Here is a 27998-nt window from a genome sequence, read left to right on the forward strand (position 1 = left end):
TAATATACTAGGTAATTAAAAACTAATTAATTAGATAATATAGATATAAGGTAAGGGATTTTTAGGCGGCTTACTTATCTAGGCGGCTTGCTTATTAAACATGTTAACCTTTAATTATTTACCTTAAATAAGGGATCTTAATATTATTAATAATATTCTTTATAATAGAAATATTATTATAATATTAAAAAGTTAAAAAATTAACTTTTAAAAAGAGAAATATAATTTATATATTTATAAGAATTTATATAATAAAATAAACTTTATATAAATTTAATTATAAGTATATTAAATTATATATAAGTAAATAATAAGTTAAAGAAAATATATATAATTTAAAGTTATCTATTAAAGTTAAATTCTAAAAATATAATTTATAGTAGAATTATTATCCTTTACTAAAGAACCTAATTAAATTAGAAATATAAATATATATTAATAGATTTCTCTTATTATAGAGCCTTAATAACTTTATTTATTTATATTATTTTAATTAATATAAAAAGTATTAATTTAAAATAAAATATCTTATTATCCTCTATATTATAAAGAAAACTATTTAATAATTAATAGCTATATACTAATAAGATTAATAAAATAATAATAGACTTAAATTATAAAGGGTTAGCTCTATATCCTTTAGACTTAATAAAGCTATTTATAAATTCTTTTAAATAGTTAATTCTTAGCTATTAATAATAATATTTCTAAATAGTAAAGTTAATCCTTAAGTATAAGAAAATATAAAAAAGGGCAGCACTATAATTAAAAGGTAAATATAGAAGGTAAATTTATTTATAATATTATCCTTAGTAATTAATTAAAGTAATTAAATATAGCTTATATTCTAATTAAATAAAATAGATATATAACTTAAGATATTCTTATTAATATCTTAATTAATAGCAGTAATATTATTACTATTATCTTAAGTATATATAGCTTTATATAATTTATTTAAATATTTCTTAATGCTTTTAATATTAATACTTTTATATATTATTAATTTACTAAAAAAACTTAATAGCATTTCTATAGTTAATTATTTAGCTATAAAGGCTAAAATTAGTCTTATTATAAGAATAAGGATATAAGGTTTAAAACCTAATAAAAGTATTTAAAGACTTAAGTAGAATTTTATATATATTAATAAAAAGAGAATAAAATACTAATAAAATAGTTTATAATTATAATATAGTAAAATAAGGTCTTCTAAATAGCAGCTATATATATACTATTATATATTCCTTAAGTATATAAAAAGCCTATAATAAAGTTATAATAAGGGGTTATAGCTAATTAAAATCTATTAAAGGAAAGGTAATAAAGTCTTCTACTAAATTAAGCAGTAATAGAAGTCCTAGCAATGCTTAGACATATAAACTGCTATATTATAAATACAGCAACTATGCAAGGTTTGCAACTATAGTGTCTATTGCTCCTTTTTCTCCTTATTGCCTATAACCTCTTTAAAAGGGCCCTATTTCTAGGCTTTTACTCTAACCTGCCCCTGCTAACATCCCTAACAAGCTAGGCATTCTGACATAATATAACAGTTAATGTAATTAATCTCACTATAGGTATATTCCCTAGCGATATACCTTGCGTTATTTAGTAACTAATAAATTATTTTTAATAATAAATTAAATAGCGCTAATATATTATAAGGTAACTAATAAACTGTATTTTATTTATAATAAGTAATTAAATCTATATAAAAAAACTTATAAGCTAATAAAGCCTAATTATAAGATAATAATAGAAAGCTTAATATCTTAATTAAATGCTATTAGTATAATTAATTGCTAGATCTAAATGTAAGCTTTTAAATTAATACTTTTAAACTAACTATAGTAGCCTATTTAGAGCACTTAATATAATTAAGTGTAAAATCTGCCTTATAAAGCGCAAGGCGCATCTCACTCGTCAGACTCATGCCAAGACCAATAGTTGCAAAACATGGCGTTTACCTCTTTTTCAGCTGTAAACGTCAGACCAATTACAACTTGAATTTGACCTGCAGGGTGAATGGAAATGTCAAAGCAGAATTCCAGACATTATTTTGGGGGGTTAACAGCAGAAACTCAAGATCTTCCTTTCATTCGACCTTTTCTCTTTTTTCACAACTGTATGGTATTCACTCTGTGATCTTCTATTACTCCTTTATCCGTTCCGTAGATTGAATCAATCATGTCTTTTGAGATCTACACAGGGACCTGGACCGACTGGTCTCGCGGGCCTGTTCTAGGTGCGACCATCACTCTTTCATCAAGGGACGCTAGCCTACTCCTCGCCTTCATCGCGGCATTCGTAACTATCGTCGCAATGAGACTATAGCTTATTATCAGCTTTTCAGCTTATCAGTTTTTAGCCACCAGCAAGAAGCATGATGGGCTCTACTATCAAAGACAGGTGATTCTGCGAAATACAAAGTCTGCTCCAGCGGCTACCTAGTTATTTTTGCAACAGGCTTGGTACTGGCGTGGTATCGCAAACTCAACCATCGCGAGGACTGTACCCTTGGCGATGCTATGTGTTCTCTATTTCTTAGGTTTCGCGCTGCTGGCCATCTTCTCTTCCCAGATTTCAGACTCCGCTTCGGATTTCCGGCTGATCCGGACCCCAAATTGTGGTTTAAGAGTGCCGTTCGATAGAGAGGCACTGCAGGACAAAATGAGACTTGACAACCTACGAGCCTCCATTTACTCAAAAGAATGTTATCACAACATCACCACATCCACCCTTTGCAAAGGCCTTCCAGTTTCACATATAGCGTGGAGGAACTGGTCGGTCGAGTGTCCATTTGGATAGGATCTATGTCTGGACGTCCCTGCATTCAAGATGCAAACCGGCATGCTGGATTCTCACCAACATTTTGGCTTCAATGCTCCACCAAGGCACAGATTTACATATATGAGAGAAACCACATGTTCTCCGTTGAGTACCGAATCGAAGTTTGTTCAAGGGGTGAGAGACAATGCTGGTGTCTCCCTTAGACTTTTCTATGGGACAAACGTCATGCGAACAATACCTCCTCGGAAGACGAACTACACTTTCGAATACCACACGCACGGACAGACGATGGATATCGGCTATTCAACTTGGGTCAGTCACTATCCTACCAACAATACCATTGAGGGTTGGAGACCTATAAATGAACTCCTGGTGCCCAGTACCGACCTTACGATCCTTGCGATCGCGCCCAACGGCGTCCGACACTATCAGCCTAATGACGATCCAGTCTTCGGTGCTAGTTATCAAAGGGATGGATTCTTCTTGCCTGATAAATATATTAGCCCAATAGGTTGTATCGATAGACATGCTATTTGCAACCCTAACAATGGCAAATACACACACTTGATGGATAAACGCGGCGCTATCAAGAACGCGACAGACGGTCAACTGGGCTTGAACCATGCACAGTTCGTCGCAATTCAACGACTCAGACTTGTACTGCTCGAGTCAAGCAGCTTCCGCGACGCCGTCTGGACACGTACCCAAGGATTCCTCCAGGCCCAAGAACGGGTCGCAGGGTCTGCCGGCCTGGCTTTGCCCTCTAACCAGTGGGAGATCGAAATGGCTGCTCTTTTCGATGATACGCTCGTGAACCTGCAATATCACGTTATGGAATATGTGGCTGGTTCGTCGATACCTGGCAACTTTGAGACTATCAAGGTCTGGGAAAACATGGATACCGTAAACTTGTGGGACAATACATCTGACACTGACAAGTATGCGCGGGAGTATGAGCACATGTGTTACAATCAAAGAACAAGGGAGGCTCGGGAAACGTTGAATTTCTCGGTCTTGGGCTTGTCCTTGCTCCTTGGCCTTGGTACCTATGTTATCATAATATCCTTTATCATGGAATTTCTTATGGCTCGTATCCAGGCTTGGTTAGGACGAGGAATGAGCAGAGCCAAAAGATGGGAAAGAGACGGGACTTTGCAGCAAATGAGGTTACTGTATGAGATGCAAGGAGATGGAGTTTGGGTAGGCACTACAGAGGACTTTCCTAGAACGGTGTCAGGGGATTTATTTGAGCATGAAGTGGAGCTTATCTCGTCAGTGAGGTAGTTTGAGAACGCGTCTTATATATTAGTACTCCTTTTATAGGTATATTACTTTTTAGAAATATCCTTATTGCAAATAATATTTATAATGCCTTGATCGGCGATGCCCCCGGTAGTGACTGCATTGGAGTCTTATGACCTCTGAGGAGATAGGTAGCTATCTTGGAACGTACAGTACCGCTGACAATTCCCGCCACTTTCCAGATAGTTCTCATACTCGGCACAAAATGGAAAGGCCAGTTGGCTGCCTCTTCCGACCGAAAATAGAGAGTTCCGTGCTCATTTGTAGACAGCTTGTAGGGGATGGAAGTGGCACTGGTCGTGGTAATCTCTCCAATATTGAAAGCTGGCGCCTTGTCTCGAAGAGTCCATGCTTCTCCTCACGAGCTCGCATATTGAATGCACAGATATCCCCCTCCTCATCTTAGTCATATCAGCCAACCTGCCAAGCAACCTACTGTCGCAAAACAATCCCCGACTTCCAAGCAAGATACTATGTCATCTACGCAGCACGCCTGGGTCGTCGTCGAGCACGGCACACCTCTTCAGAAGATTGAGATACCAATTCCGGAGCCCACTGGTACTGAAATCCTCATCAGAGTAACACATTGTGGAGTGTGTCACTCTGACTTGCATTTCTGGGAAGGCTTCTACGACTTAGGTGGGGGAAAGCGCATGTATGCCAAGGATCGGGGTGCCAAGTTACCCCGAGCTTTGGGCCACGAGATCCTGGGTACTGTGGCCAAGCTCGGGCCCGACGCAGACCAGGCAGTACCTATCGGCGCCAGCAGAGTCGTGTACCCTTGGGTCGGGTGCCAGAAATGTAGCCATTGCCAAGATGAAGACGATAACCTGTGTGTGGGCTAGGTCATTAGGGGTGTCTTCAGCAACGGTGGCTTTGCGCAGTACGTCACGGTTCCCCACGCCCGGTATCTTGTTGATTACGGCAATGCGAACCCGTCCACAGACTGCACCTTTGGCTGCTCTGGGCTCACTGTTCTGAGTTCAATCCAGAAGCTAATGCCGTTGAAGCCAGAAGAGCCAGTCTTGCTAGTTGGTGCAGGCGGACTTGGCTTAGCTTGCATATCGATGCCTCATGCTCTGGGTCATAAGAAGATCGTCACAGCTGATATATCGCCTGAGAAATTACAGGCAGCTCTTGAAGCTGGTGCGACTGCGGTTGTGGACAGTAAGGCTGGGGAAGACCCTGCCAAGGCGGCTATACAGGTCGCTGGAGGTCCCTTCTCTGGCGCTATTGATTTTGTTTGCAATAAACAGACAGCCGAATTTGCCTTGGCAAGTGTTGGAAAAGGGGGTAAGGTCGTCACTGTCGGCATTATGGGAGGCGAAACGGCCATCTCTTTGGTACCTTTCACTTTCGGTTCCAAGTCACTCCTCGGAATCATTACCGGCACCCCTCAGCACCTTAGGGACGTTTCCAAGATAGTTCAAAGCGGAAAACTGAAGGCAATCCCTATCACTGAGTTTCCTTGGGACCAGGCAAACGATGCACTCCAACGAATTTACGAAGGCAAAGTGACAGGGCGATTCGTTCTTATTCACTAGCCATCAGATAGAATTCACCCCTACAGTCAAACCAGTAAAAAATGTTATTCATACAATTGTTGATGTTTTTGAAAGCTGCAAAAGATGGTTACGTTGAAAGTTAAGGAAAGGGACTTGGTCCCCAGCATCGAGACAACAAACGCAAAGGTGACAGCTTGTTCCTAGCAGCCTCTGGTAACCATGGTATTAGGACTTCTCATCGGGACAGTAGAAGAACACTGACTCTCTTCCAATTTCCGCATCAACGTTAGTGGTGTTTCGACTGATGTAGACCCTTACTAAAATGAAAAATAAGAAAACGTGCTGTGTCTACAAAGTTTCGTCTGCGAATTACTGAGTGGCTCACGCTTTTGTCGACACCGTGGAATATTGGGAGCATGAATGGTGGAGCACTTGCAAGGATCGAAATCTTACCACTGATGCAATGTTCTACTAGGGTAGGGATTAGAGGAGAATTAGGGTTTCATTGTTTTATGGCCATCTCGAATGTAGGAGAGCTTCAAAGGAGTTTGAAAAGAGACTACACTGCTGATCTGAAATTGAGATAATGTGCTCCCAGGGCTCTAATGCTTTCAGTCAAGCCTGGAAAGCGAACCCTTCATCTCGACTTACAATGACTCATGCCGTCAGCGTGTCGTAATACAACATGTAGCAGTGTACGGTCACAATCTCCCTGACATCATCTATATTACGAATTTAACATAATGGTGCAGACCACATTTATAAAGAGTTATCTTAGGGTGTTTCCAAATATCACGCTTTTGGCTGACATTCCGGATGATCTGGAAACGGGATCCGGGATTGCAACGACAAGGTGACAGGCTCGCCGATACACTCTACCTTGATTCGCCTTGCTCCGACGAATATTGATTGTGAGATCCTCGGCAGATCGTCTAATGCCCGACACAAAGTGAGAACGGTAGGTATGACTGATTCTGAGGTTGACTGCCTCTGCTTGCTTGGGCTTGGGCAGCATCGCTGTTACAATCGAGCATTCGTGAGCTCGCCATAATAGTAGATATGCTATGAGAATCTTTCACAAGCAACGCTGGCAATGTCTCGGGCTTTCTCATTTGCTCGTCTTGGTATATTTTCAGATGGTTATCTTAGATAGAGAAGGCTACTGCTCCATGATCAACGATTTTAAATTGTGGAGTATTCGTAAGCTTCATTCTTTCGCCGAGCCAATCAAGGCCTTGGGTAACTCTCTGTTGCGCTATCTCCGAGAAGACAATGTAGCGTTGGCTCTGTGAGACAGGATACACACACCTCCTCCTGGGTATAAATTCCTTCAAAGCTCCAGCAAAAACTCTTCATGATTATCAAACTCCATAATCCTCTGTCAAAATTCAGTTCTAACTGTTATCATTTCCAACGAGGAAAATAAATATGAAGAAGAAGAAACAGCCTGCCGCTAATATCAAAGCAAAATATCATTGAACATAGGTCGATTTCAGCGGTACACCCTATAGTGCCAATCATTCGCTGCTATCGGTACCTTGATATACCTGAGTACTCTTATTCTGCTACGTGTGTGCCACATAACAACTGCAGAGGTCCGATACAGGTATTGCTGTAACCAGTACGCAAAACCATCACAGAAAGGAGTAAGGCAACGATCACTAACCACTGTCTATAGCTACAGCCTATCAAAGCTGCATATACTACATGAATGAAACCTTCAAGGGCTGATTTGGCCCTGTAAATAAACCTTACCGTGTCACTGACGTCCCTCTGCTTATCTTGCATGGCGGTCGCATGCTACATCGCCGGAGAAGCGGTTGGTGTGCTGATACAGAATTGTATGAGCGACTTTCTGGGCCGTACCGGCTTCATGAAGTTAATGCCTGTAGTTATCTTACTTGGAACGAAGATCAAAATAGCATGTGTCAATCATTTCTAGCGGGGGGCGTTCTAGCTGGTATAGCTGTTAGGTAGGGGGGTTATCTTTCACCCGAGAATCATATATTGCCAAGGCTAACTATTGCTGACAGTGGGTATGGTCTTGATTGTTTCTATTTAACTCAGTGAGAAAAAGAATGCCAGTCTGACGTCTGCTAACGCCACAGAATGATCCTTGATGGCCTGTCAGCGATTGTGGCGGTGGAAATATGTCTGCAGTTATGCAATGCCAATTTCAAGACATCGGCAACAGAGTCGGTAAGGCTCGCTATCTACCTGTTTGCTTTCGCTTTCTGTGAGTCCATACTTCCTCGTGATGGAGAAGTCAAGGCCCTGATGTGATCAATGCAGATGGCATGTTTAATAGCACAACATGGTTGTATGGCGCCGAGGTGCTCCGCATTGCTTTACGTGCCAGAATCATGTGCTTGGCATCCGCTTCGCACTTCATTGTCAACGTATGAAATATGTCACAAGTCGTGAAACTGGGTTTCTGAGATCTTCTCGGTACGTAGGCATTCAGCTGATCTTCGTCACAGTCCACTCAGGCCAGCCCTTGCGTATTTGCCAATATCTGAGAGCATTATTACTACGTATTTGTAGCATGCACCTCTTTCTTCTTTGTCACGGCGTACTGCTATGTCCCGTAAGTAAATCCCAGCGTTTGAGAACAGAGCCGCAGGGAAGCTTTTTATCCCCACGATGGTGGCCCCGTCTTTTTGTGTTCAGGTCAGATTGTTAGCATCAACATCCGTGAGAGCAGAAGACTCTCAGGGATATTGCTGCTTCTTTCGGAGACGAACTTATATCACATGATGCACTTGGGAGTATCTTCCATGACAATGTGAAACCGGACAACGGTCAACCAGTGCATCTTAAACGGATATGGTCGTCATAAAACCTTGTGTTGTTGGTAAGGGGCGACGCATGGGATGATTCGAAGAAACAAATCCTGATTTGATATGTCCAGTGTATGTACAAAATGGAGAGTATCTAGTGAAGGCTTTGCCATTGGACTAGGGTTGACCAACTGAAGAAATAAGTGCCACTATGGCAGTCATACTTGGGGCTATGCAAAGTTCAGGGGAGGATGCCCTGAACGTCTTAGTGGAACATTCATTTTATTGTATTTTATGGTTATGGGAGAGACTCCATTTACTGGATTGTCGAATATCTCGAATTTTGACTATTTGATCCCCTTGCGGCTCTCTTGGGGGCGTGTTTCTTCTAAGATAACGCAGAACACGATACACTCTATGGCGCAGACTGGCGAGTTAGGCTTGGCAGTTCACAATAGAGATTGGCAAATATCACTCAACCGATCTCAGCTAAGTCAAAGGGCTTCTAGATCACATCCCCAGTGGTGACTTTGAGTTGATTACGGGGATCTGTCACGTGATTGATGAAACGTATTTGTAAACTAGGGTTGTGGAATCTTAATTCGTTTCACTACCTGCCATGTAATGGTGACAAGGTGCAAGTCTGGCCTCATACATGCTCTACCAGAGCAACGCAACCTAATCACTGCACGGTCCGAAGTGTTTGATCTAGCGCCTTCACGAACCTTTGAATATTGTTCTTGTTTAACCCAGCCACGGATATTCAGGAGCTTTCAACCATGTAGACATGGAACTTGTCTGTTTATTCTTTGTTAGCGGCTACTCTGGCACAGATGACGCTGCTATGGGAAATATCCACTCACCCTCGAGGTGGAAGATCTGGGTTTTACTGATTCCGATGTATGCAAACATACCGGTTTGCTTGACTACATGGGATCAGTCACCTGGAGTTTCTAGGCGCACTAGCTCCTCGTACAGCTGCCGACGAACCGCCCGAAGACGGCTAGACATAGCCACAAGGTCCTTTGCCCACTGTTCTCTGATGGGCGGCGTGCCGAGGACTTGCGCAGCCACACGAGCGCCATATGCTGGAGGGGCAGTTATAGCCGACCGCTGCACTTTCTGTAGGACTGAGGTCGCCACCTGAGCCGCAGAAGCTGTTGGAAGGACGCAGGTGACAAGACCAATGCGTTCTCCATAGAGCCCCATATTCTTGACCGTTGAAAGACATACAGCAAACTCAATACCAAGGTTTTTCAAGAAATACCGAATAGGCCAAGCGTCATCGTCGAATGAGCCTGAGTTAAACCCTAGATACGCAGAGTCAAATATCGGGTAGAGCTTCTTCTCCACGATAGTCGCGCCAATGGCCTTCCACTGCTCCCTAGTTGGGTCACAGCCTGTGGGATTGTGGGCACAAGTATGGAGCACAACTGATGAACCAGGTGTGACGTCTTTCAATGAACCTATATATGCATCGAAATTGAACATTCCGTCCTTATAACATGGAAGCTCGCCTACCTCGAAGCCAATAGTAGTGAATATAGCCTTATGGTTCACCCAGGTAGGATTCGTTATATAAATCGTCTTGGAAATGTCGTTCAGCCTCCTCAGAGCAAGCCCAATAAGGAGAAGAGCCCCGGTTCCGGAAAGGGATTGGCATGATGCAATCTACTTGGTGTATATATCATTAGAAGTGCTAGATCATAGATTCAGATGAATTTACCTTACCCTTTGTTCAGCCAAAGCGCGGGTTCCAGAGAATAACAGTTTGGTCGTTTCATCTACAAATGGCTTGTATCCAGTGATGGGCAAATACTCGTGGTTGAACTCCCCAAGGCTGTCTTTCCCCATCCATCCTAACAGCTGGAAGAATCCATGGCTGCCCATCTTCATCTCGATAGGTGCCCTGGCCTAGGTTAATCTTATCCGGGTGAGGATCTGCCAGAAATCGCCGTGTGACGTCGAACTGGGCATCAGGAGGAACTAGATCCGTGGGCTTGAAGAGGGATGGATGCTGTTGGTTGCCAGCCATGGTTGAGTAGAATATGGCAAGGTGTTTACGAGGAGTGTATGGATTGCTTGTTATTCGTACGGGTTTGCGGGCCAAATTAGTCAAGGACCTCACAAGACTGGTGGAGGACATATAGTAAGTGTTCAGAATTCGGGGCGTTGTCGGGCCGGTTTTCTGATTTAGAAGAAGTTGATTTACTCAGTAAGATCGATACTTGGGCGGTGTACCTTTTGGTGTATATATATATATATATTTTTTTGCGTTCTTGCGAAGGGCTTAGACCGGCTAAATTGATGCATGCCGAACCGGCCTGTTATTCCATTAATATCCGAGGCAGCTCAAAGCGTTTGCCGACAAGGCCGCTCTATTGATTATGGGTTATTGGAGGGAGTCTACGGCTACGGAGACGGTTCGACAGCTCTATGTGGTGGTGAGACCCTACCCCCACGCCATGGGTATTTCGGCAAATCACGGCCAGATAATGTCAGACCGAGGGAACTAGTCTATACTCCGGTGTGCAATCCGGAAATGAGGCATCTAACCAGGTTTGGAACCCCCAGTCAGAACCTTTGAGATTATTCTTGGAAGAATAAAGTTTCGCAGATGAGGGAGTTTCCCCGCTAGACTACTAACGCAGTTGTTGCCTGAGGCCGTTAAGACAATGCCTACCCTACGACAGTTGGTTTCAGGTACAGTACGTAACCTCGAACAGCTACTTGACTATGAGGGTTATTATCCATGCCGCCTCGCCTGAGATCAATAAGCCACGCAATATTCAGCTCGACGCAGCATACGATAGAATTTGGTGGAGAGGCAGCAGCCTGATGGCTTTATATCTTGAGAAATTGGTTCTTACGGGCCTGTTGAATGGCATTGAACCAGATATCAGCCATCTTCTTGTACCCTTCGTCTTTGGGATGTATGCCATCCACCAGATCATCGAGTTGAGGTCCTTCAGTACTATTCATGTCTGCAAGAACTATTCTTCTTTGTTCGGCCGCCTTTAAGCTAACCAAGTCCCGGATCTGGCCGTTGACGCGTAGGACTCGGGAATTAACTTGCTCGTCAGCGTTTATGAGTAACGTTGAGAGAATGACTGTAGAGAGAGGAGATGCCTCCCACAAATACTCGAGCGTATTACCCATGCGCTTCCCAAAGATATCGAGCTGGTAATCTTGCAGGCAGTCGTTGGATCCAGCGTTGATTGTGAAGACGTCAGGGCCAAGGGTCGCGACGGACCTTCTAGCTTTGATTTCAATCTGATCAAGTCGATACCCACGCCATCCCTCGTTGTCGTTATTTTCCATAGATCCCGACTTGCGTGAGCCAACAATGCGGACTTGGTAACCATTGGAAAGAAGCATGTCTTGTAGGAACTTCCTGTACCCATTGCCATATGAAGATCCAACACCATAGGTAATCGAGCCGCCTAAAGGCATTAGGCGCAAAGATATGTTTGGCGACGCCACCTGTGAGCCATGATGAATGGTTGATGTTTGGCAAACCCTGCTACAAATCGTGAAGCGGAGGTCACACGTATGACATTGGGCAGCGAGTAGCGGCAAGCGTGACCGAGAAATTAATGGTCGTAACAGCGTGTTCGCAGTTTTGAGGAGCATACTAGAAGGGTTCTGTGGCCCAAGACCAAAGTCACTAACTTGGGTGGGCGGGTGGACGGAGGGTTTCATGAAATTATTTGTTGAATGATTCATCAATTGATTTTGGGCACAGCGACAAAGAACCATCACCGGCGCTAAGTCGGCACAATTGTCTCGCTTCCGAGAAGCGGCATTCTCGACCAACCAATCATTTAATCACCACCCAGGTTGATCTGCAGGGTGTTGATATGACATAGACAGACTTGTACACAAGCAGCTTCCAGTGAAGCTCTATCACAGCTGTGGGAATGTGGGTATGGGCGGCATCGTGGCCCAAAGATCGCCTGGACAAACAGACAGGATAGTGGCCAGGTACTCGGCCACGCTCGGGTCACGAGACGATCAGAACCCGTACACCGCCGAGCTGGAGGCGATAGCGATGGCATTGCGATGCATGCCGGATGGTCTACAATGTCGAGAGCTTACGGTGCTGTCAAGTAGCCAGTCGTCATCCAGAGACGATGACCTCAGCATGAGTTGTGAAGCAAAGAGACAAGCCAAGAAGGCTACCAGAGCGGGATGCACGCCGCAATCGCTACCGTACCAGGCCCGCTCCACGCGGCTCAGGCTGGCAGTGTCGCAGCTGCATCAGCAATGGAAACTGCCCAACAATGTAGGCAACTACTCCAAACGGATAGATCTGGCCCTACCAGGCAAACATACGCAAGCACTATACGACATTTGCAAGAGACGAGAAGCCGGAGTGCTCTCGCAGCTCTGCACGGGAATGGCGAAGATTAACAGCTACCTCAACAAGATCGGGGCCACAGAGTCAGACATATGTAATTATGGATATGGACCAGAGACAATAGATCATTTTCTGTTCCGATGCACAAGATAGGAAGCAGAGCGTAAAGCCATGCGTCTAGTAGGACAAAACTTAATAGGCAACCTTTCCTTCTTTATAAGTGGAAAGTCAACATCAGACGGAGCAAAGTGGAGACCTAACCTAAAGGTGGTACAAGCGACAGTCAAATTTGCAATGGCAACAGGAAGATTAAGCCAGGAAGGAGTTTGAGGATGAGAAAACAAATGACTACTAATATTAACATCACAGCTGATTACTAACAACAGACAGCCTCAAGTTAACAGACCATGCTTCAGCTGCTGAAGATAGGATGCTGAACACTTAACGACGGTATTGGTTAGCCTTCAAGCAGGTCTGTCAAGCAGAGTCAAGCAAACGGGGCTAGAAAAGAAAGAACAGGAAGAGCAGTAGGGCTTTCTTTTGTGTAGAATGGACGAAAAGCGGGGAATACGTGAATAGCTTAGCGTAGCCACAGGCCCCATGAGGTCCGTTCTCCCGGGCGTAATTATACTACTACTACTGACTGCTGTGGGAATGACGTAGTACCTACTTTAACACCAAAATACGCATCTTGTAAACTAAACATTGAAAAACGCAGGATGCGCCTGTCTATCCGCGCTATAGCTCGCGTAATACCTCCACCTTGAAGTGGTTCTTTCCACTCTGCTCCACGGTCACGTTTTCTCGTACATCTCCGGCCTCGCATCAATCGACGTTACGGTTACGTACTTTCGCTCCAACGTTATCGCCATTGGGGTCGGCTACCATTCACCAGAAGCTTCGCCATCTGAAAAGGTAGATCTCTTTGATGAGACAAACTCGGATGCGGCAGGCCTCGGCAAGGGCGATATTGACCACGTTGGCATTCCGATGAACCCCAGCGAAGAAGCCGTGGGCCTTTCCTATTTACTAAAGCCTATCAGCGAGGTGCGATACTGACAGTTGATGGTACATTTGGCCCGTCCGGGCTGCAACACCCATTCATTCATGTCGTGGACGTGGCTATGCACTCTGGAAATAAACATTTCCGCAGGCACTCCGATATACTCTGTGATGTAATTACCATTTGAAATCAAGAGTGGCACAAGGGTCTACTTGAAGAACGCAGTTACCTTGGATCTGTGCTGGGTGTGATGGGAATCTTGGCTTGCAATGCGCACCATGCGGACATTAGAGGCCCGCGTCCAACGCGAGTCTGCCAATTCTGAAACTTTAGTTCAATGGCTTGACAACGCGCTCAACGATCTGGGTGACGAAATGATCCGGCATACTTTTGAGCAGGCACAGCATCCATCCCTGCAGAAAGAAGCCTGACAAGACGGTTGGCTCAAGACACAGATATTAAGGGCTCGTAGGGGTTGAGGGAGTTGAAGACTTGAAACACGATATGATGCATGCCTTCCAGTAGCTCGCTCAGTCATCAGATAGCCACAAATCCACTTAGGGGTTAGAGAATAATGACCTCTTCTGGTAAAAGAAATTGGGCTAAGTAGTGTCAGAGCAGATGCTTCTTTCAGCTGAACATTTTACATTGACATGGCACTATCTCTTTTTCTTGTCCCTCAGCCTTTGGTCTAGGCACATGTTGGTACAACTGTGGCCCACCAATGCTCAGTCTGCCCATACATGATGTCGGTGAGCCATTGCTTGATTGCGGTAGTGATGTTCCCTCCCATTCCGCTTTCGCCCATGGGCACGTTAATGTCCTTCCCTTGATAATGGACCCGAGACACAGCAGAAATGAAGTACTGGTCATGTTAATACGCGCATGTCAAGTGGCATGTGATCGAGGTGGTACTTACGGCAGTGCCTGCAGCGAATGACTCAAGAAGGCGTCCTTCAGCGGCAGCTTCCATGACTTCCGTGATTGTAAACTTGCGCTCCGTGACTTCAATCTTGTGACCGAGCATTTGTATTGTCAACTCCAAGCAGCTTCGCCTCGTAACGCCATCTAGAATCGTCTTGTCATCTAGGGGTGCGGTAACTAGCTCCACCTTACCGTCCTTGCGCCTCCACACAACAAAGAAATTACAGCCTCCGGCTTCGGTACATTGGCGATCTTGGCCATATAGCCAGAGAACTTGGTGATACCCTCGTGCGGCCGCTTCCTGGAGGACGATCACAGAAGGACCATAATTTGCTCCGATTTTTGCATAACCAAAACCACCAACCCAGGCTCGCACCGCGTCCTCTGGGGACGAGTACAGGCGTAACCCCCCGGGCGGTAAATCGAGACGAGGCATGTAGGCTAGGACGATGAATAGCATTGCTTCCTTCGGTGCTTGAACACCAAGTTGAGCCGAAGTGCCAATGAGAGTTGGGCGAACATAAAGGAAGCCGCCAGCTTGTTCTTTGGGAAGCCAGCGATCTGCTTCTACTGATAGCAAACTAAGGATCAACTTCTTGATTTCTTCAGGTTCGAATGCAGGCAAAGAAATTCGGGCCGCTGAGGTTCTTAGCCGAGCAACGTTGTGGTCGATGCGGAAGACGCGTAGCTTGCCATCGTGGCCACGGTAGGCTTTGAGTCCCTCAAAACACTCGGTGGCATAGTGTAGGCATGAAGCAGTTGGCAGCAGGCTAAGTCGACCGTAAGGCTTCAGCTCAGGCTTGGACCACCCAATGCCGTGTTTCCATGTGGCAACAACCATGTGATCTGTACATATGCTTTCCTCAGATGCCAAGATAGCGGCTTCGCTTGGAACGGGCTGGGGTGTAGTTGTGTAACTGTAAGACAGATCACATGCCTTCAAAGGCTGCTCTTCGACTGTAAAATCCATTGTAGTAAGGAAGCTTGACGTAAAGAGGACACTGAATCAACAAATCCTCGATCAGGGGTTGAAAAGAGGAAAGGCGGGGCTAAGGGTCGTGGTCCGTAATATGACTTTGCTTGCAAGGCTTTAAGAATAGTTAAGGAAGAGGCATGCGTGTCGCTGTGATGTTCTCCGTCGATAGATTGTAACCTTCGAGGTAATTTAAGGATGATATAGGCTTGATCTTCCCGCCATTAGCCGACATAAGACGAAAGAAAACGGGTATACCGACATCGGCTGCGAGGCGTCTTATGTCTTGTCCACAATGTACAGTTCAATTCTTTTGCTCTTCTCCATTTTACTTCTCCGTGCTAATGAGCAGAGGAATGGTGCTGGAGACAGCACTAGTTGATTTGGGGCGTGTCGGAAGTTCGGGAAATGCTTCTGCCTTGAAAGCTTTCAATAACGATTCAAGTGGGTGCCGGAGACTAATCTCGGCGCCGATGTCCAATGACGTTACCCGAGCACTCCTAAACCAGTGACCAGATTCCCATTCCCGGATGCTCAAGGTGCTTCAAAGCGCATCAAAAGAGGGGATGATGCATCTTTTGCCTCCTTAGGCGGCAAAACACGACCTCCGTTGTTGCTAGTGTCGGCGGGAACTAAATTTGCCCGGCCGGCCCTTACGGATGGAGATACTTTCAGGACGATGGCCGGACTAAGTGTCGGTATCAAACGCGAGGCGTGCCATGAGGGAACTGAGATAACTGATTAAAACTCCATGATCAGTCCGTATACATTTGGAGGATAAATGCTCTGGAGCTGTTCAGATATTCAGATATTATTATTTTTTCATCATTACCTGCCATCATCATCATGCACATCACCACAGCATACACTCATTTTTACAACAAGACCCGTCTCGACAAGGCCAGCGAGTCTGCCGCGGCCGTATGTGTTGAGAATCTTTCTACATGGGCCGAAGCACTTCAAGAGATCAGGACATGGCCGGAATACACACCACAACCCTTGCACTCACTTCCTTATCAGGCAAAGCAACTTGGCATAAGTAAACTTTTCTTCAAGGACGAGAGCAAGCGCTTTGGTACCTCTCTTGGATACTTCAAAGCACTCGGTGCTCCATACGCTGTCTTCAGGATCTTGGCCGAGCAGGTATTCTCACAGACCGGCACCAGGCCTACATCAGAGGAGCTTCGAACTAGCAAGTACAAACATATCACGCAAAAGGTCACTGTCTGTGTCGCCACAGATGGAAACCAAGGTCGAGGGCTTGCCTACGGTGCCAAGATCTTTGGCTGCCGCTGTGTCGACTACATCCACAACCATGTTAGTGAGGGGCGGGCACAAATGATGAAGGATCTAGGCGCCATCGTTATTCGCATCGATGGTGAATATGATGCCTCTGTCGAGAGAGCCAAGGAGGATGCGCGAATGAATGGATGGCATTTTGTTAGTAGTACCTCATGGAGCGATTTTGATAATGGTATTCCCCAGGATGTTATGAACGCCTACATGGTCGTCGTGGAAGAGGCGCTCCAAATGGTACCTGCTGTGGAGGAAATCACGCACGTCTTCGTTTGCGGTGGTGTTGGCAGTATCGCCGCGGCCGTATTTCTGGGATTCTTCACCCACTACTCTCAAATTCAAGAGGCCCGCGGAGCCAAGGCATTGAATCCTCCCAGATTCATCGTGGTTGAGCCTATAGAGGCGGACTGCTTGTATCAAAGCGCAAAGAAGGGAGAGATGTGTCTATCGGAAGGAAGTCTTCGCACGCTAATGGCTGGCTTGGCATGCCGTGGCCTCTCTCCAGCAGCTTGGAAGGTCCTGATATGGCTTACAAGCGACTTCGTCGCAGTCCCCGATGAAGTCGCAGTCGAAGGCATGAAGGAATTAGCGAGCGGGCAAGGGGGCGATATTCCTGTAGTTTGTGGAGAGAGCTCGGCGGCCAACATGGGTGTAGTGCTCCAAGCCGCCAACGATGAAACACTCCGCGACAAACTGGGACTTGATAGCAACAGCCAAGTCGTTTTATTTGGACTGGAGGGAGCGACGGATCCTGTGATCTACAAGGAGCTTGTCGGCAAGTCTCCCGAGGAGGTATTTGCAGCTCAGCAGGCTTCCTCCAGACTGTAGAATAGATTAGATTTTCAGGCAAAAGATAGAATCATCATACGTGAATATAATGTGCATCATTGGTCATTCTACTTCCGTTAGCTTTTTGTATAAGATTGCATCAGTATGGATTAATTGAAGATGCTAGTTAGCATGCACTAAAATGTTGATATCAACATCGTAAATAGGTAAATCTCAGCATAATCTCTAATCTGACTAGTATTTTACCTTAATTGCTTGCAGGTCAGTAAAGATATTGCTATTAATAATAATGTATGTTTTTCGTCTAGAGACCTGTAAAGCTATAGAAGTCTCCTAAAGGAGCATAGGGTGTGCTAAGCTACACTATTTACAATTGCAGTTATATCCGACCTTACCTAAAACTGCTACATTGTCTAGTCGCATAATAGAGAGCCTAGGTACTTAATAAATAAGCAGATAGACTAAGTAGTTAGTATTATAGTATATATAGTATATTATAAATACTGCAGTTATATTACTTATTACTAAAGAATCTTAAGATAATTACACTTTAGACTGTAATTACTGAGTAATTACTTTAGTATATAGACTATATTTATTTATATATTTATAGATTTTAGCTTTTTAAATATTAATAAAACTTCTTTATATTAATTAAACTTAATATATATTAAAATTACTATTAAGAGATATAATTCTTTAATAATACTTAATATATTTACTAATATAAACTTAATATAAACTAGTTTATCCCTTAGGAATTATACCTATTATATACTTATTTCCTTAATATTAAAGTATTAATTAACTACCTTTAAAGTAAAGCTATTAAATCTAGTAGCTTTTTAATATTTTTTAATTTTAATAAATAGTTTTAAATAATATTTAATAAATCTAGTAGTCTAGTATTTACTTAAAGTTTTATTATTACCTTATTATTAAAGGATAGCCTTAATATAAATATAGAGCTAACTATATAGGGGAGTATTCCCTAAAGACTTTTATTATAATACTTAATAAATAAGTATCTCCTTTTAGCTCTTTAAAATATATTAGTAGGCCTAAATATATTTATTTTTATTTACTTAATTAGAAAGTTATCTTAAAATAGTTTATTAAAATACTTTATATTTCTAGGCTACTTTATTTTATAAGAGGGCCTTTATTAGTAATATTAGATATTACTTTAGCTATATTATCTTTAGTATAATTACAGTAAATTATTATAAAAGGAGTTATAATAAGTAAATTAGATAAAAGTTTAACTTAAATAAATAAAGTTACTTAAAGTATATAAGGTAAAATGCAATAAGATTTAAAGGGCTAGAGAACTAGGTTATAAGGTAAAATAAGAAAAATTCAAGCTAATATAAAATTTTAATAGAAAAAGTAATATAGTGCAGGTCTTTATTCGCAAGTATCTTTATGCCTAGCTAAATATAATACAATTGAAAATTTAAATTTTATATAAGAGAAGTAAAATTTTAGTTATATATTAGGTAGGGTTATGCGTTAGGTAGTCCTGGATAATACTATAATTGCTATTAGAGGTGCAATAGGTACTAAACTTGTCATCGGCACAGGTAAAGCTTTGGCCCAGACGGGCCCTGGATCAGTCTTTATCTCATATACGGTCGTTAGCTTCGTCGTCTTCTTAGTTATGGCCGCGCTTGGTGAGATGGCTTCTTGGCTCCCTATCTCGTCGGACTTTACTGGATATACTGCGAGATTCTGCGACTCTTCTCTCGGTTTTGCTCTTGGTTAGTGGTGGGTTTCAGTCTAACTTCGGCAAGTAGTTCGGAATATAAGGATGTGCTAACAGTAAGCCACTACAGCTACTAGTTTAAGTACATTGTTGTTACTCCTAATCAGTTAACTGCAGTTGCGTTAGTGATTCAGTTTTGGGTTGACCGTGATAAAGTTAACCTGGGAGTGTTTATCGCAATCTTTCTCGTCGCTATTATCTGTATTAACTACTTCGGAATTCGCTTTTTTGGGGAGTTTGAGTTCTGGCTGTCGCCTTTTAAGGTATTGATAATCATTAGAATCATCATCTTTTCCCTTGTGCTTGCTCTTGGCGGAGGCCCAGACCACGATCGCAAGGGATTCAGGTACTGGAAAAATCCAGGGTATGTTAGTAGTCTCTCTCGTGGATCTTTACTGATATCCGTTATAGTGCCTTCAGAGAACACATGACATCCGGCGCTACTGGACGGTTTGCAGGTTTTTAGTCATGCATGGTAAATGCAACATTTGCATACCTTGGAACTGAACTGGTTGGTGTCACCGTTGCCGAAGCCTAAAATCCACGTAAAACGATCCCTCGCGCAACCAGACTCACGTTCTATCGGATCCTCATCTTTTATTGCCTCAGCGTTTTGCTTGTTGGCATGATTGTTCCTTGGAACTCCGACCTACTTATCTTTGCAATAACAGAGGCTAAGACCGGCGCTGCAGCATCTCCCTTTGCCGTAGCCGCCGAGATCGCCGGGATCCAAGTTGTTTCATATATCCTTAACGCATGTATTTGTGTATTCGTTTTTTCGGCATTAAACTCGGATCTTTATATCGCTAGTCGGACTTTATATGGCCTTGCCTCAGAAGGGCAAGCCCCAGCAATCTTTAAGCGCACTGATTCAAGAGGTGTACCTGTTTACGCGCTGGGATTCTCGGCTATTTTCGCTTTGCTGGCTTTTATGGCTATATCAGATGACTCAACTAAAGTCTTTGGTTACTTCGTGAACTTAACCACTATATTTGGACTGGTTGCCTGGATTTCGATCCTTGTCACTCATATCTTCTGGTGCCGAGCATGTGTCGCATAGGGCCTAGGTAATGACAAGCTACCATACGCAGCGCCATTTGGAATATGGGGTTCATACGGAGCTCTATTCATATGTATCTTGATCGCCTTGACCAAGAACTATGATGTGTTTGTTGGAGGAGGTTTTGGTACAAAGAAGTACAAGACCTTCATAACTGGTTACATTGGCGTTCCCATCTACTTGGCGCTCATATTTGGGCACAAGACTATAACGAAAAGTCGCCGTCCCAAGGCTTACGAAGTTGATTTGTATACTGGGAAGGACGCTATAGATCGCGAGGAGGAAGCTTTCCTGGCTCACCAAGCCGCGCAAAGGGAAGTTGAGGGTACTCGCTCCAAAGGCCGTCTCTACAAGAATTTCATTTCATGGCTCTTCTGAGCTATCATAATAGTCTTGATCAACCGATTTGTTTTCGTTGGTCCATTCTTTGATGCTCCGGCTGTTTGTCTAGAGCAACGAATCTGGAGTAGTTACATGAAATCATCGACCTTAGCGTACTGAGAACCCCACTTTTCTTAGCCTAGGCATCATAAGTATGATATTAAATTATCAATCCTCATCTTGTCTTCAAAGGTCGGCCCTTAGACTCAGGACACTCTCACCTTTTTTTTCATCCTCACCTACGCGCTCTTTAAGGATTTTACTTTGGGTCAAGCTGTTAAGCGTCAACTGTAGGGCTTGAACAGCCCGTCACTCGTGAGTAGTTTACCTATGTGGCCTACTCGCAATACAGGAAGTTGTGCCTTCATGCAATGTATCACACATGACGGCTGGTGTCCTATTTATTCTTCATCATTTCCTGGGTCCAACGTTACTTATTTCCATATTTTTCTATGACTAATAGACTAGGCTAATACGCTGCTGTTTGAGCCATGATCGTCTGCAGTGGCTGGCTTGCTCATAATCACTCCAAGAATTAGTAACCCACTGGTGATGGCAGCGATTGCAGCTCAAGAAGCCAATGGCTTCGCTTTCGAGAAGTCATAACGATTATTGAGACTTACTGATTGTGAGGGCCTACCCAGTACCAAGAGCGTTGAGAGTTGGGGTCCGGTCTGGCGATGCAACTAGTGGAGAAGCCGTACTAAAAGATATACTTGCAACTGATTATCTCTCTCTTCTTCTCGAGAAGTACCTCTCAGTGACATTGTTAGATATGTAGTCGGCCAAAGTCTTCGGTGTCGAATAGTCTTACCAGCTGCATACGTATTCAGGCTGCTAAATGACGCCACAAGGATAAACCCAGCACAGAAAGCGCCAGCTGCTGGGAGAGCCATACCTCCCACCTATTCTCCTAAACTCCAACGGAAGGCGAGGTTAGCACCTAGGGGAATGACAAGCATGTTGATCAGGCCAGCCCTGAGCCTATCACGAGACAACCTGAAACAGTTCCGCTTCAGTACATATCGCTTGACAGTGGCATCTGAGAGTATGCATCCGATAATGCTGCCGAGAACAAATCCAGTACCAGGAACCAGGTAAAACAGGCTGCTTGCTAGTGGTGATGGAAAGTTGAACCGTTCGTTGATGGCAAATCGGATGGCAATGAGCATTCTGTAGAGATTGAACGAAAGTAATCCACAACAAACATTCTAGATAGCGGTTGTCAAACTAATGTACCAGCTTGCATGAAAAGCGCCTACAAAAAGGTGCTTGAATTGATTCACGGATAAAGTACTTTAGGATATTTCAAGACTTGCAAGATTGGCAAATGACTGAAGATCCCCAGGATATTTCTAAATCTAACTCTAAAGTTATGCTTAGAAACGTTACTTGATGACTGTAAGAATCGTCTGTCCCGAGACAAGAAAAACAATACCTGTCGTTCCTCCAATCACCCAAATGGCTAAGAAGACTGAGGCAGTCGGTGCTACCGCCCCACCAATGGAGCAGAGACACAGCACACAAGCAGCAATGAGGTACGTTCTCCGCCGTCCCACCAGGCTTCCAATAGGAAAACCAAATGAGTGGCGATATCGCCATTGCCGCAAGCACACCGACATTGGCTGTGCTAATGGTGGTGGTCTGAATTGAGAAATTGGCTGCCACCTCGGGGGAGAAATTCATCGGTAGTGGCATCCAGCTTACCGTGAAGAGGATAGCCCGTCGGCGCCAAGGGGCGATAGCAAGCTCATGTTCGGAGAGGTACAAATGGATTCAGGATGAGAGTTTGGATGTCATTTGTGTTAAATTGGGACTGACAAAAGAGGAGTTCATGTAGAAAAACAATTGAGCTTGTTGATGGCGGTGCTCTGGATTCTAGCATGCCTGGTTGCTGAAAGCTCAGATAAGATTCCATACTTGGGGGGAAAGGAAAATTCAAAAATATCCCTGTGTAGATGTCCAGATAGATGATTAATGGTGATGAAATAGGACAAACTACGGTAGAAAGGCGTAGTGAACTTAGCTTGGCTGCGGGGAAGGGCTGTTGATTCATATGAGTGGTGTTCGGGGAACAACTTTTCTCGCCGTTTCTTAGCGTTTTTTTTGCCCCTCAACTGCACAGCCCGTAACCTTGAAGTTTCTACTATGGAACAGGCCAATTTCCCAAATGCCTCTGCACCAACTACTTCCCAAGGTAAAGTCAATGAGAATATGCCGACTGAAGACAATCTGGTCGTAGGCGGTCCAAGCCGGGGCTGGGCGTCACAATTGGTCGCATCCAAGATGAAGCCAGTAGCGTTCGTCTCCCCTCTTCCCGCGCGGCTTTCAAAGCTTATCGAGATAAATTCAGATGCAAAAAGTGTCACGCACGAAAGGTGAGATGTCCTGGTGGCCAGCCATGTCACAATTGTGTGCATTTGAGTTGCGAAGCCGAATGCATATATCCAAAACGCGACCGACAAATCAAGGTTAGCCAAAGGTAAGTGCGATTATTTTGTAATAATTAGCTCTACGTCTTAAGATTTATCAGCTACTTCGAGAACCTGGTACGCGAAAACCAAGAGTTGAGAAACATCAACCGTCAGAATCGAATGGGGGGCACGACGGCTCAAGGGCCGACGGAGGATGCTGCAGAGAACGAGATTCCGCCAGACACACCGTCTTCTGGCGACCTTAGCCATAACCCGGTGCTCCAGGAGAAGCCATGGTTTCTCTCCGTCAGGTCATCAAATATCCCTATCCTTATAGGAGAAGTTGCAGACGCAGCGTTCGCGACGCGGTTTCGTCAACTACTCACAAATCAAGCCCTTCACCATACACTGCGTGTCAGTTATCCTGAAAACAGGCAGATAATGGCACTTATTCAAGCTGAGTGCCTTTTTCCAAGGCCTACTAACGCTCGATTCTTGGTTCGAGTAGCTCTTAAGAGCCTGGATGGGTACTTTCACATTCTCCGGAACAGCCGCGTGTGGGAACTGCTGGAACAGTCTCTCCAGGCACTTCATACAGTCGATTCAATATCTCAGTGCAAGCTCATGGCTCTATTTGCTTTGGGGGAGCTATACTCCAGCTCTTGTCGGGCTCAAGAGACAGCAACTCCTGGCTTGGCCTTTTTTAGTCACGCGAGTAAGGCTCACGGTCTGCTCCAGGAGCGGCCCTCTGTTGATACGATAGAGGTTTCTCTCCTCTTGGTAAGTCTTCTCTCTATGTGTTTCGCTTCTACTTATCATGGTAGTGCCTCTATACCCTCTGCATCAACAGGCGCCATTCAGCTTATTTCTTAGCAAGCTCTGCCGTACGGCATTGTCTGGTAATGGGACTGCACTTCGACTTACCCGAAGCTCAGCTAGATGATCCGGAAACAAAGGAGCACCTTAATCGACTATGGTGGACAGCATATATCATGGACCATATAAGTGCGTCGGTTAGTAGCCAGATTGTCTCTGTAAGTGACGATGAGATCTTTGTCCATCTACCATCAGACACAAGAGTTACCGACATACGGCACACCGATTTCCAGCATACAGAACTGCTTATTTCAAGGATCCAGCTGGCAAAAGCGACAAAATGCATGATCAAATCCGTGTATGGAAGGACACAAGAGGCGGAACCGTTCCTCCAGAGAGTCCAACATGCTTTGAGAGATCTGAAACAATGGCTTCAGAGACTACCGAATGATATGAAGATAGATTCAGAGTCCTCGCACTCAAAACCGGCAGCAGTTCAATCTCTTCATCTTGCTTTCAACCAGGTAGGAGATGTGTCAATTTCAGAATTTAAAGCTAACTGGTTCAGTGCGTAATTGTGGCAACTCGGCCAGTGCTTTTGCATATGTTGCGGATGCAAAAAGAGTCCAAAGGGGATACCCCAGCCACAGCTGACCGGATGATCTCAAACAATGTCCAAGTTTTGGGAGACGCATGCATCAGATGTGCTCGACATTCATATGCCACAGTTATCGAGTCCTGGGTTGAAGGTTCGTTCAGAACATTTGACTATTTCAACACACGATACCTCTTCTCAGCAGCAACAATCCTAGCTATATCCAGCCTTATGGGTGACTCTGAAAGCTCTGCGGATCGAGAAAGTTTTGACTTTGCTGGTCAACTTCTAGAGAAGCTTCGCGATTCCGGAAGTTTCTCCGCCACAGAGTTCTGCCGTCATATTGAGGCGATGAGGGAAGATATTCATGGCTATTTATCTACAGAACTCTCATCACTAGATAATGAGGTAGCGGTGGGCGTTTTGGCTGCTCCAGAGGTGTCAAGTCTCCCTGACAACACGGTCCAGTTTACTCAGTTTATGACGTCGGGAATGGCACTGGCGGAGCCGTCCTTAGAAGCATTTTTGCAAAGCGAACAAAGCTTACCACACGTAGACTTCTTGTTGGACAATGCTCATTCGGGTTGCCTTTACTGGCCCAGTTATGATTCTGTATAAGTAGCTAAAAGCAGCCTCATTAGTCCAAATGCGAAACGTCGCAGCATCAACGCGCCTAGTAAAACTAATCAATAAATTGCCTCTGCTTGGTATGAACCGACAATTTCTTAGTTTAGGCTTGTTCTTATTTATCCCGACGTATTTAAAGACAAATCAGGTTTTTAAAAGAGTTTACCTTGCCTTAGGTATAGAATGTTATTGTGCTGAACGTAGGCGCAGTAAAGTCCTTCCTAGTAAAGATAAGCCTAAGCTTAGTACTAGCTAGGATAATAATACCGATATAATATTTTAATATTAGTTCTATATAAGCGTTATAGAAATAGTACTTAATAGCTTTTAAAATAGTATCTTTACTTAACTTAATAAACTATAAGCTATTTACTTAAACTTTAAAGCTTAAGCTTATAATAGTAAATTTTTAAATTAAATTTATTAATAAGTATATAAGTAAATAGGGTTAAGTTAAGGTAATTAAATAATAGGTAAATCTAATTATATTACTAAACTTTAACTTAAGGAATCTAACCTTAAATCCCTTAATTTATCTTTTTATATATTAAATTACCTAAAGATCTCTTAAGGACTTATTACTAATTAGTTATATTTAAATGCCTCTTTAATACTCTTATAATTACCTCCCTCTTTATAATTCTAGCCTTTAGAATTACTTAGTAATAGCTTTATATAGCTTTACCCTTATTTAATTATAGACCTTATAGAATAATATAATATATATTTTTTTAATTATACTTATAAGCTTATATATATATAGTATTTAATAAAATCTTATTCTTTAAGTAATAGCTATTAGTAGCTATTAAGACTATAAATTATAGTTAATTATTTTATTAGCGCTTAATTTAAATAATTAAGTATTTCTTTATTAATTTTATTAAAATCTCTCTTTTTCTTTTCTTTTTTTCTTTATTAGTTAATATCTCTCTATTATTAACTCTTATACCTTACTATTATTTATATTATTTTAATCTTTTTATACTTTTTTATTACTATTTATCTTACTATTATAATACCTTTTTTATATACCTTTTTCTTTTACTTATTATATTTCTCTTATAAATAGTCTATAAAATATTAATAAGCTTCTTTTTTATTTTAATTAATAACTTTAATAGTTAAATTAAAAGTAAATATCTTTATTACTTTTATATATTTTTAATTAATTATAATATTTATTATATTTATATTATTAATAATAATACTATTTACTATATTATATATAAGGATTCTTATTAGAAGTATTATATTATAAGTCTTATTTACTTTTTAATTCTTTATTAATCTATTATTAACCTATTAGAAGATCCCTAAAGAGCTATTTAATATAATTTAGACTATTTATAACTCCTATAATACCTATATTAAATTAAAAGAGTAAGAGGACTTTATATCTTTATAGCGCTAATAAGTTATTTAGTCTTATAAAGATACTATTTTTACTTTTATATCTACTTATAATATATTAATTAATTTATATTATATCTTAAAGATTAATTATAATAGTCTTACTTTTACTATTTAAGCTTAAGAGTTAATTACCTATTATAGCCTTTTTTCTTTTATTTACTATATTATAATATATTTTATATTCTTTTTATTAATCTTTATTACTAATTAATTATTTATTTTAAGCTAATAAGAATTATATTACTATTAAAGTTAAAAGTAATATTATAGCTTTTATATCTAAATATAGCTAGACTTATATTAAAATAGAGACCTTAGCTAAATACTTAAGATTCCTTTTTAATTATATTAATTATACTTATTTTAAGGAGATATTATTAAAATGCCTTTATTAGCTCCCTTATAATTTTAAGGATAGTCTTTATTAAGAGATATATTACCTTATTAATACTAATAATTTTATATTTACTATTATTATATATACTTTAAAATAAGATCCTATTTATTATAGTATTATTATTATTAGCTCTTTTTATTTTAATTAAGCTATAGCTAATAGTTTTATAGCTATTACTTATATTATTAATACCTATCTTTTTATTTTACTTATTATTTTTATAAGTAAAGATCTATTAAATATTTCCCTTATTAATAGTATTAAATTATTTAATATTTTTCCTATTTAAAGTATTAAATTACTTAATATTATTTTAGCTTTTAGCTTTATTAAATATAATAATATTATTATTACTTTACTTATATCTTTTAAATTAAATACCTTTAAGCTAAAGCCTATAGATAATAATTTACCTAGCTTTAAGGGATTTAATAACTAATTAGTTTTTTATTTAAAGGTCTTATTACTTTATTCCCTATAGTTTACTATATATAGCTAATTATCTTTATTTTTCTATTAAATTATTATAATTATATTATAGCACTTTATTATTATTAATTTATTATATTAATTATCTTATTTTTTATATTATTTCTTTATAACCTTATAGTATTTAATAATTATACCCTTTATATTACTTAAATATTAATTTAACTTTTAAATATTATATTCTATAGGCTAATTTATCTACTTAATTAAATAAAATTAATTATTTTTTTTATCTTTATATATAATTACTTTTTTTACCTTTTATTTATTAGGCTTATCCTTAAGCTATACTATAGGTAATTACTTAATATAA

The 27998-nt window shown here is 41.7% G+C and overlaps 7 protein-coding genes across 7 annotated transcripts, besides 29 other annotated features; 4 read left to right on the top strand and 3 right to left on the bottom strand.

Moving 5' to 3' along the window:
- Positions 1-137: 137 nt before the first annotated feature.
- Positions 138-250: a repeat region.
- Positions 251-361: a repeat region.
- Positions 362-408: 47 nt separating this feature from the next.
- Positions 409-441: a repeat region.
- A 21-nt stretch (positions 442-462) lies between these two features.
- Positions 463-621: a repeat region.
- A 165-nt stretch (positions 622-786) lies between these two features.
- Positions 787-1019: a repeat region.
- Positions 976-1026: a repeat region.
- Positions 1027-1133: 107 nt separating this feature from the next.
- Positions 1134-1206: a repeat region.
- Positions 1207-1607: 401 nt separating this feature from the next.
- Positions 1608-1650: a repeat region.
- Positions 1651-1683: 33 nt separating this feature from the next.
- Positions 1684-1730: a repeat region.
- A 1288-nt stretch (positions 1731-3018) lies between these two features.
- Positions 3019-5639, top strand: FPSE_07801 (uncharacterized protein; the record flags this gene model as incomplete). Its single annotated transcript, XM_009260919.1, has 3 exons — positions 3019-3731; positions 4481-4880; positions 4941-5639. 3 exons carry the CDS (start codon positions 3019-3021, stop codon positions 5637-5639), a joined length of 1812 nt encoding a protein of 603 aa, XP_009259194.1.
- A 3677-nt stretch (positions 5640-9316) lies between these two features.
- FPSE_07802 (uncharacterized protein) lies at positions 9317-10415 on the bottom strand (the record flags this gene model as incomplete). The annotated part of the gene is made up of 3 exons (XM_009260920.1): positions 9317-10051; positions 10112-10289; positions 10351-10415. The coding sequence occupies 3 exons, from the start codon at positions 10413-10415 to the stop codon at positions 9317-9319; spliced, it is 978 nt and encodes a 325-aa protein (XP_009259195.1).
- A 215-nt stretch (positions 10416-10630) lies between these two features.
- Positions 10631-10653: a repeat region.
- Positions 10654-11224: 571 nt separating this feature from the next.
- FPSE_07803 (uncharacterized protein) lies at positions 11225-11833 on the bottom strand (the record flags this gene model as incomplete). Its single annotated transcript, XM_009260921.1, has 1 exon — positions 11225-11833. One exon carries the CDS (start codon positions 11831-11833, stop codon positions 11225-11227), a length of 609 nt encoding a protein of 202 aa, XP_009259196.1.
- Positions 11834-12654: 821 nt separating this feature from the next.
- Positions 12655-13045: a mobile genetic element.
- Positions 13046-13146: 101 nt separating this feature from the next.
- Positions 13147-13221: a mobile genetic element.
- A 1213-nt stretch (positions 13222-14434) lies between these two features.
- On the bottom strand, positions 14435-15637 carry FPSE_07804 (uncharacterized protein; the record flags this gene model as incomplete). Its single annotated transcript, XM_009260922.1, has 2 exons — positions 14435-14608; positions 14663-15637. The coding sequence occupies 2 exons, from the start codon at positions 15635-15637 to the stop codon at positions 14435-14437; spliced, it is 1149 nt and encodes a 382-aa protein (XP_009259197.1).
- An 849-nt stretch (positions 15638-16486) lies between these two features.
- On the top strand, positions 16487-17764 carry FPSE_07805 (uncharacterized protein; the record flags this gene model as incomplete). Its single annotated transcript, XM_009260923.1, has 1 exon — positions 16487-17764. One exon carries the CDS (start codon positions 16487-16489, stop codon positions 17762-17764), a length of 1278 nt encoding a protein of 425 aa, XP_009259198.1.
- Positions 17765-18315: 551 nt separating this feature from the next.
- Positions 18316-18467: a repeat region.
- A 100-nt stretch (positions 18468-18567) lies between these two features.
- Positions 18568-18619: a repeat region.
- Positions 18620-18787: 168 nt separating this feature from the next.
- Positions 18788-18858: a repeat region.
- Positions 18859-19159: 301 nt separating this feature from the next.
- Positions 19160-19196: a repeat region.
- A 189-nt stretch (positions 19197-19385) lies between these two features.
- On the top strand, positions 19386-20928 carry FPSE_07806 (uncharacterized protein; the record flags this gene model as incomplete). Its single annotated transcript, XM_009260924.1, has 2 exons — positions 19386-19485; positions 20582-20928. 2 exons carry the CDS (start codon positions 19386-19388, stop codon positions 20926-20928), a joined length of 447 nt encoding a protein of 148 aa, XP_009259199.1.
- Positions 20929-22392: 1464 nt separating this feature from the next.
- Positions 22393-25374, top strand: FPSE_07807 (uncharacterized protein; the record flags this gene model as incomplete). Its single annotated transcript, XM_009260925.1, has 4 exons — positions 22393-22469; positions 23456-24125; positions 24170-24685; positions 24730-25374. 4 exons carry the CDS (start codon positions 22393-22395, stop codon positions 25372-25374), a joined length of 1908 nt encoding a protein of 635 aa, XP_009259200.1.
- A 402-nt stretch (positions 25375-25776) lies between these two features.
- Positions 25777-25828: a repeat region.
- An 82-nt stretch (positions 25829-25910) lies between these two features.
- Positions 25911-25938: a repeat region.
- A 149-nt stretch (positions 25939-26087) lies between these two features.
- Positions 26088-26159: a repeat region.
- A 102-nt stretch (positions 26160-26261) lies between these two features.
- Positions 26262-26442: a repeat region.
- Positions 26443-26457: 15 nt separating this feature from the next.
- Positions 26458-26518: a repeat region.
- Positions 26519-26523: 5 nt separating this feature from the next.
- Positions 26524-26652: a microsatellite.
- A 159-nt stretch (positions 26653-26811) lies between these two features.
- Positions 26812-26894: a repeat region.
- A 48-nt stretch (positions 26895-26942) lies between these two features.
- Positions 26943-27068: a repeat region.
- Positions 27069-27135: 67 nt separating this feature from the next.
- Positions 27136-27166: a repeat region.
- A 74-nt stretch (positions 27167-27240) lies between these two features.
- Positions 27241-27482: a microsatellite.
- Positions 27483-27487: 5 nt separating this feature from the next.
- Positions 27488-27576: a repeat region.
- Positions 27522-27583: a repeat region.
- A 124-nt stretch (positions 27584-27707) lies between these two features.
- Positions 27708-27940: a microsatellite.
- The last annotated feature ends 58 nt before the right edge of the window (positions 27941-27998 follow it).

Source organism: Fusarium pseudograminearum, chromosome 4, assembly GCF_000303195.2.
Source record: "Fusarium pseudograminearum CS3096 chromosome 4, whole genome shotgun sequence".
NCBI lineage: Eukaryota > Fungi > Ascomycota > Sordariomycetes > Hypocreales > Nectriaceae > Fusarium > Fusarium pseudograminearum.